At 51.6% G+C, this 9,002-nt stretch overlaps 1 protein-coding gene across 1 annotated transcript in view; it reads right to left on the reverse strand.

Moving 5' to 3' along the window:
• Positions 1-7,920: 7,920 nt before the first annotated feature.
• Positions 7,921-9,002, reverse strand: part of ADRA2C (adrenoceptor alpha 2C) — a gene marked incomplete at both ends in the record, with an annotated part of 6,846 nt that continues 5,764 nt past the window's right edge. The window contains one exon of the mRNA XM_015414067.1: positions 7,921-8,990. Within this exon, the coding sequence (XP_015269553.1) occupies positions 7,921-8,990 (1,070 nt within the window). The remainder of the gene's footprint in view (positions 8,991-9,002) is intronic.

Genomic DNA, 9,002 nt, shown 5'->3' on the forward strand with positions numbered 1-9,002 from the left:
CTGAATCCCCTGATGTCGAGTGGACACCCCCAGAGCAGGCGGTGAGTACCGAAAGGCCCGGTACTGTCCCCGAGTCAGGGCAGAACCCTGTGTGCGGGGCTGAAATCCCAGTCGAGTCTGTGCCTGATCCAGGCTGTAGTGAACCCCACTCTGACCCACAACCTTGTCTGCCCATGGAGCCTGCACCGCTCCGCAGGTCCCAGCGTTCGCGGCAAATGCCGACTTATCTGAAGGACTATGAGTGTAAATACTGTTGGAATAACTGATGTACAAAGGTTGATTGCATGTTTGTAAATAATAAAACAATTGGGATGATGGCTTAACTTAGGGGGGAGGAATTGTAATGTATTGAAATGATTACATGAATCACCTCATAGGACTCCCATGTTAAGCTTCGAGCCAGACCAGGGCTCCTCTGAGCGAACTTCCTATTGGTCGCTTCGTAACAGCGACCAATCAGAACGATACCATTCCCTAGGAGGGAAAGACTCCCATTGGTCTTTATTCTAGCAATCTCATTGGTTGTTATTTGTAAATAGGCGTGGCTACATTAGCCCGGTTATGTTTAAAAGGAGCATAAGCTCCCACTGTTTTCTGTTCTGGTTTCTTACTGAGTTAGTGCTTGTTCGTTACTTCCAATAAAGCTGAATCACTTGCTGAATCACTGTACGAGTCCTTTGTTAGCGCGATCTAACAGGATTTATACCCCACCCTTCACTACCCAAAGGTGTCTCAGAGCGGCTGACAAACTCCTCTCCCTTCCCCTCCCCACAACAGACACCCTGTGAGGTAGGTGGGGCTGAGAGAGCTCTTGTCAGAAACGGCTCTTTTTCAAGAACAGCTCTTATAAGAACTACAGCTTGCCCAAGGTCATCCAGCCAGGTGCAAGTGGAGGAGTGGGGAATCAAACCCGGTTTTCCCAGATTAGAGTCCGCGCACTTCACCACTACACCAAACTGGCTCTTAAGAAGCTTTAGAGACATTTTCAGTCCAACCTCACTTGTAGTACCTTTTGACCAAAGCCCTTTTAAAGCCCTTTCTTTCTTTGCTCTTCTGGTGTCATCCTCTACAAAATGACAGGGCTCTGAAATTATCACTCAAGGAAGGTTAAGAACAGCAGGCAGGCCCAGTAACCAATGTTCCCTCTAATCCCACCCCCCCCAGTGGAGCTGTTCACATCCTGAACAGAATATAACTGCTGTAATCTTGAAATGGTCAAAGGGTGGTGCAAGACCCTGCCATTGCTCCAGACTGCCGCTGAGCGGGGCTTCCTGTGTTAATGAGCAGCCGCTCATGTGCATATCTTAGAGGGAATGCTGCCAGTACCCCTTGGAGGTACTCCCCACCCCACCCTACAGAAATCTCTTAAACACATTGCTTTTGGGATGCCCTGTCCTGTTGATGGTACTGACCTACTGTGTAATTCACCCAGCATCCAAGTGAGAAAGGGGGACTATAAATAACATAAATAAAAAATAAAAATATGTTTAAAGGTAAAGGTTCCCTTGCTCGAAAGCCAGTCGAATCCGACTCTAGGGTTGTGGTGCTCATCTCCGTTTCAAAGCCGAAGAGCCAGCGCTGTCCGAAGACGTTTCCGTGGTCATGTGGCTGGCATGACTAAACACCAAGGCACACGGAACGCTGTTACCTTCCCACCGAAGTGGTACTTATTTATCTACTTGCATTTTCTTGCTTTCAAACTGCTAGGTTGGCAGGAGCTGGAACTAGAGACGGGAGCTCACTCCGTCATGCGGCACACTTGGGTCTCGAACTGCTGAACTACCGACCTTCCACAGCCTGCAGTTCAGCGTCTTAACCACTTGAGCCACCGCAGCTCTAAAATATGTTTAGCACTGTACAAAACAGGCAAAACCTTCTCACCTCAAAGCCATTCGCACTCTGCTACATATATGAAGGGGCCTCTGGTTGCCTGTCCTATTTTCTGCCAGGGAGGGAGAGGCTACTGGGAGGGGCCATGCTGATGGATCCAAGACAGTCAGCATCCAAGAGAGTCAACATCCTTGCTCTTTGATTCATGTGAGCCTCTCCTCATCTATTTGAGAGTCTCCAGATGCAAAAGTTGCAATATGGGGATGGAAGGGAAATGCGCAAACATGTTCTGAATTGTGACCCACATATGAACAGGCTTAGTACAATATCCAAATGGATGCCTGATGGAGAATAATTTGTGCTACAGATGGACACACACAGATTATCAACAAGCCATAAGTGCTATTATGGTGTAAAAACCAATACTGCATGTATTGATGTTTGTCCAAACTAGGGGGGAAATGAATTACACATTACAGTCTCACTCTTCTACAGAGCTTATGGGCATATGCAGCCTGTTTTCAGAAACCTGGCTAAAAATTTTAGGATGCATCAGAATCGTAACCTGAATGCTCTCAAGATGAGTCCCTGAGTCAAGTAATGTTATACTGCTAGAGAAAAAGGCGTCCTTTCTAGTATGTCAGGCACACAGAACTTTCATACTTCCTGAGAGTTGGGGCATGGTGACACAGATAGTAATGACTGCATCAAACAACAAAGTTTAAGCCACATACCAAGTTGTAAATCTACATGATTTCATGTGAAAACCATACAAAAAGGAGATGGGTCATCTGATGGGAAACCTTTGTGAACCTTGTGTATCTTGTTCGCTATTGCAATCCTTTGTGGTAAGAATGTCTTAAATTAAACCATGGTATCTCCAAGATTAGCTGCTCATCTAACCGGCTTTGGTTGTCCATTAAATGCTAGAGTGACAGAGGAATGAGTAGTGCCTGCAAAGTACTGGGATTCCCCTCATATCCTCTCTTGAAATGAAGTCACTGTTTTGCTGAAAACAAGCTTCTTGTATTTTTGACATATGAAACCTCCTCCCAATAGATACAAAACATCTTATAACCAACCTAAGCACATTAACTTGGGAATGAGAGATTTGAACCTCCAGGTGCAAATGCAAAATACTGTTTCTGGCCTATAAAGCCCTGTGGTCTGGGACTGCCCTACCTGTGGGGCTCCCAGTATTACCCACGTTGCCTCCCTAGACCATGACTCTACAGGTGCCTTCTGCAGGTGCCTGGCCCACCCGTCAGCCACCAGGGCAAGGGCATTTGCAGTGGCTGCTCCTTATCTCAGGGACCAGCTCCCTGGGGGGGACCTTCCAGCATTCCGTAGGGCACACAAGGGTGCTTTCTTTCATGTGGCCTCTGGTTAACATTACAAACTGGAGAGCTGGCCAGTTTTAATTCTCTGAGTAAGCTATAAGTCAAATTTTAACTGGCAAATTTATTGCATTTATTCATATTTGTATTGTATTTGTATTGTATTGTATTTGTACTTTTAAATGTTGTAAGCCACCCTATGGGGAGAGGGCGTGAGGGATAAATCAAGCAAACAAAACAAACAAGTGTGATGAGGACAGAATTCCTGAGTAGGGATGGGGGCACGAACCGGCTGATGAACCAAAGTTCATCCCAAACTTTGGTCTGTTCAGGGTTTGTAAACCAGAATTCATGAACTGAAGAACTGAAGATTTTGACGCAATTCGTGGTGGCTCGTGATGGTTTATGAAGAGCAGGAAACTGGGGTTTGCCCCGACTTTCTGCTCTTCAGGAGCTTGCCATCGCTCAGCTGTTTGGTCTAAATGGCTCAGAGCCATTTAAACACTACTCTTAGCTCCCTGCAGTGTTTCATTGGGGAAAGCCGCAGGGAGCAGAAAGAAGGGCTTAGAGGGAAGGGGTGAAGTGCCTTCCCAGTGGTACTTCACCCCCACCTTTCCGCTGGCCACGGCTTGTGGTGGCCAGGAGAAAAGAAGCCTCTTCCTTCGTGGCCAGGAGGAAGGGAGAAGGGAAGCTTCTTCCTGGGTGATGCCTCCCTTTCTCCTGGCTGCCGTGGGAGCACCTCCCAGCTGTTTTTTTGGGTTGTCTTGTGCAGTGGCTTTAAAGTTTACAGGCACTGCACAAGACAGCTCGAAACAGCTGAGCAGCAGGGAGCTAGCTGCTCCCTGCTTCTCAGCTGTTTTTCGGGCTTTTGCAAACCCCATTGAAAGGGCTTTTGCAAACCACTTTCATCGGGGTTTGCAGGGCCATGAACCACACAAGCTGGTGTAGTTCCTAAATGGGCCTTGTGGCTCAGTTCAGTTCAGGGTTCGATCCGTGGGCAGCCATGGACCCTGAACCAAACCACCTTTTCCCAGTCCGTGCCATCTGTACTCTTGAGATATCATTAGTTTTTGTCTTTCTAGGAGGATTTTAAAAAAGATGTTTAACAGAAACATTTGCACTTGCAAATCCATTTATGATCTGAAAAGTATGGGAGCAATAAATTAAGGTGTTTTACACACACACACACACATCTGTGCATCATCTGCAGTAAGCACTTCCCACCATTCTTGCATATTGTGCTTGCTTACAATAAGGCAGCTCTACAAGCAGCAGTTCTTAGTCCTCAGCGACCCCCCCCTTCCTCTTCTTTCAGCCTCCGTCTTCCTCTGCCGTGCTGAAATCAGGAAGCGCCGGGGCATTGCGAGGAACCGAGTAGCCCCTTCACTCCCTGATTTCTCTATAAGCCTTCATTTGATTAAAGAGAACAGCAGGTCTGTATGAGGAGATCAGAGATGAAGGGCTCAGTGAGGGGGCAGACAGGTCCCCGGGGCAAGCACCTGTATGATCACAAGAAAAGAGGAGGCAACCCCTGTCTTTATGGATCAGCATGTGTGAGGTCAGCCTCCGCAATAGGTTGGCTCCCCTCTCAATGAATTACAGTGCAGTCCTATGCAGAGTTACTTACACAATGCTGTACAGGATTGCACTGTTCGTTACATGTTCAGAATTTGTAAGTCAACAGTCCTAATACTCCTTGAATAATATTTTACTTTTGGTTAAATGTGCACATGGCTGCATTCTGCAGTTTAAGATGAGCTTTGCTGAGAGCCAGTTTGGTGTCGTGGTTAAGTGCACAGACTCTAATCTGGGAGAACCGGGTTTGATTCCCCATTCCTCCACTGGCACCTGGCTGGATGACCTTGGGCAAGCCGTAGTTCTGATAAGAGCTGTTCTTGAAAAGGAGCCATTTCTGTCAAGAACTCTCTCAGCCCCACCTCCCTCACAGGGTGTCTGTCGTGGGGAGGGGAAGGGAAAGGAATTTGTCAGCCGCTCTGAGACTCCTTTGCGTAGTGAAGGGCCACGGGGTATAAATCCAATCTCTTCTTCTTCTTCTTTGCAAGAGGTTGGTTGTCAGAATCAGAAGTTCAGACTTTTACTAAAGACTTGTGTACTTGGTGGTGATATAAAGTGCGACCCCCAGTGGAGTCTTCAAGGCAAGAGACATTCAGAGGTGGCTTGCCACTGCCTGCCTCTGCGCTGTGACCCTGGACGTCTTTTGTGGTCTCCCACCCAAGCCCTCACCAGGCCTGACCCTGCTTAGCTTCTGAGATCTGACGAGACTGAACTAGCCTGGGCCACCCAGGTCAGGAGAGCACCACGGCTAACAGTGTTGTAAATAAGCAGCATTTGTAAGGTTGCCGGGCAGGGACACCCCGCACCAACCGTTTCTATGCTTCTGGAACACAAGTGAACTTTTAAGTGCTCTAACTCACCTCTTAATTACAAGGGTTTTTTTATGCATATCCTTATGGGGGGGGACCAATTATGTAAACAAAATCTAACTTCATTGTCCCTCTGCAGTAGCCAGCTGCACTTTATCTGCTGAAAGCACTTTACACCCATGAGTAGTAATCTTCACATCAGCCCTGCAAGACAGGCTGTTTCTCTTGCTGTGGTGATCTTCATAATTTGTCCAATGGTCCATGAAGGTATCCAATGTACTTCATGGTTATTATCCCCAGGCTGCCCGGGGGGGGGGGGGCAAAGCTCAGCTAGAGTGGCTTACAACAACCCTGGAGAGTAGGCCACTGTTGTTGTGACAGATTATAAACCAAGTGAACCTGGCTACATTCTGAACCCACCCATGGAGATCACTTGAGGAAGGGAGCCAAACCGCAGACTATGGCCAAAGTCAGAAGAACTCAGGCAAAGAGTGATGCATATGGAATACATATACACATTTTATAGAGTGGGAACCTGGATGACTGATGGGCCCCTCTTTCTCTCTCCCACACAGGGGTGGTCTCAGTGAATCTGGGGCCCCTGGCCAAAGATGCCCCCCCCCTCATGCCAAGGGCCCAGACTATGGAAACACAAAGTCACTGCTCCCAAAGCATAGCCCCACCTCTCCCTCTGCCCCTTGCCCCAGCCAACTGCTGCATGCCAGGGGCACAGGGCAGATGCACAACGGTTTTTTGGGGGGTGCCAGCCTCTGTCCTTGGCTGTCCTCTCTCGGGGTGCGATGCAGCAGTGGCTGAGAAGGAAGTTGCAGGACGGCTGGCCCTCCTGCCAGCACACCCTCCCTGGGTTATTTAATTCATTTAAATAGCCATACCCTTCCTCTCCACACTGTCTAAGGCATCTGCAGGGCATTGTCTCATAGCCAAGACCACCAGTAGCCCCCCCCACACACACACACTCCCTGCTGGCCTTTTCTGCTGCTTGCAACCCCACTTACACACCCCTTTAGGCCCCCCTATTTTTAAAATGGGGACTTCCAAAACTCTGCAATAGATTCTTACCAAACCAGTGAAAGAGGGACCCCTAAAATGTCTTTACTTAAAAGAAATAACTTTGCCTAAACTGGTAAAAATGATAAATATAAGCCAAATATATTTTGGAAGCCCCCCCTCCCCAAGACTCTCACATCCACTGTTCCCTCTAAGCTGAGTCAGTGTGAGCTAGCTCAGTTTTTTAGCCTCTGGCTCACGCCTTTTTGTCTTAGCTCACAACTTTAATGCCAGTGGCTCACAAAGTAGAATTTTTGCTCACAAGATTCCACAGCACAGAGGGAGCCTTGCTCACATCTTAATGCAGTTCCTTATCCTTGTTCTAAAGTTTGGCCAGATTATACCTTCCCCAAGGTAGATCCTCCCTGTCAAATCCCATCTTGCTGGGACAGATCTCACCTTGCCCTTGTCTGACCCACCAGAGTCTCCAGCTTTCTGAATCAGAGAGGCGCTGAGCAAAGGCAGCCACTGGGGGGGGGGGGGTTGGTTACTGGAAGCAGGAAAGAGCAGGCCACAAGCCTGTTCAGCAGCTACTCATAAGTTACAGGTGGATGAGCAAGACATAATTTCTGGGAATTTTTAAAACGATCAGTATGGCCCATTCCCCCAGAAACAGTATTTGAACTTGTAAACATTTAAAAAATGCAAACTGACCCCCACACACACATGCACCCACTGCACGGGCATGCACACACACCTCTTAAAAACTTTGAGGAGTCATTTCAAATAAAATATGAAACAAAACTTTCATTGGCGAAAGTTGTGACATGATTTCAACTAGAAAATGTCCTGGGACAGTTCCGACAGCCCAGAGTCGCTTCCAGACCGACCTTCATCCTCAGGGCCCCAGAGCGCTGGCGCCAACATGACCGAATGGTTGGCCGCCACACCAGCCCTCGGGGAACCAGCCAGGATCGATTTGGAAAAACGGAGCTCAAATAGTTCTTCAGAACGGCTTGGAAAATATATAAATTCTGTCAGGTATAAAAGACTGCCAATGGGGGGGGGGGCCTCCCCTCCCCCACAAATGGAGGCCCTGCTTGGAACAAGCCCAGTGGGGGGGGGCCTCTCCTAAGCCTCCACCCCCTCCCTCCCTGTTGGTGCGTCTTGCCCCCCCCCCCCTTTTGCTCTGGCCCAGAGAAGCACCCCCCCCCCTCTTGGCAGGCCATCTCGGCTGGCCCCCTCCTCCATCTTTCCCTGCCGCTTTCTGCCCGCTCGAGCGGCGCCTTCCCTGCGACCCCCAGTCAGGGCAAGAGGGTGGTCTTCCTCGCCGCCGCCTCCTCCTGCTTCTTCTTCCTCCTCCTCCTCCTCCTGCTGCCTCCGAAGAGGATGCGCTTGAAGGCCCTGCGGAAGTCCTGGTTGAAGACGGTGTAGAGGACCGGGTTGAGGGAGCTGTTGCAGTAGCCGATCCAGAAGAAGAACTTGAAGAGGCCCTCGGGGACGCGGCAGGCCTCGCGGCAGATCCCGTACAGGCTGTAGCTGAAGAAGAAGGGGAACCAGCAGAGCACGAAGACGCCCATCACCACGGCCAGGACGAAGGTGAAGCGCTTCTCGCGGGCCTGGCTGCCCACGCTGCCGCCGCTGCCCACGCTCCCCCCGCCGCCGCGCCGCTGCCGCCGGGAGGCGAAGAAGTCGACGGGGCGGGCGGCGAAGGAGCGCCGCTGGCCGCGTCGGGGGGACTCGTCCCGGCTGCGCCTCTCCGAGGGGCTGCTCTCCTCCAGCTCCAGCTCCTCCGGCGGCGGGGGCCGCGGCTGCTTCTGGGAGAGGCTCCTGCCGGCGGCGCGCCGCTTGGCCACGCGGTAGATGCGGAGGTAGACGAGGCCCATGACGAGGCAGGGCGCGAAGAAGGAGCCGACGCAGGAGGCGAGGATGTACCAGGTCTCGTCGTTGAGGCGGCAGCCGGCCGCCGGGCCCCCCGCCGGGGCGGCCGCGGAGAAGAGGGGCGGGCAGGAGATGGCGGCGGAGAGGAGCCAGACGGCCAGGATGGCCCCCTTGACGCGCCGGGCCGTGCGCCGGCGGCCGTACTCCACGGCCCGCGTGACCGACCAGTAGCGGTCGAGGCTGATGGCGCAGAGGTGGGCGATGGAGGCGGTGCAGAAGAGGACGTCGAGGGCCAGGTAGAGCCGGCACCAGCCCCGCCCGAAGGCCCAGCCGCCCGCCAGCTCGTGGGCCAGCGAGAAGGGCATCACCAGGGCGGCCACCAGGATGTCGGCGCCGGCCAGCGAGACCAGGAAGAGGTTCTGCGGCGCCCGCAGCGCCCGCCCGCCCAGCACGGCCAGCACCACCAGCACGTTGCCCGCCACCGTGAAGACGATCAGGAAGACCACCGCCGCCGCCAGCGAGGCCGCCGCCGCCGGGGAGTAGGGCGAGGAGGGCGCCGGGG

Source organism: Gekko japonicus, unplaced genomic scaffold (assembly GCF_001447785.1).
Source record: "Gekko japonicus isolate JY-2015 unplaced genomic scaffold, Gekko_japonicus_V1.1 scaffold3289, whole genome shotgun sequence".
Classification (NCBI taxonomy): domain Eukaryota; kingdom Metazoa; phylum Chordata; class Lepidosauria; order Squamata; family Gekkonidae; genus Gekko; species Gekko japonicus.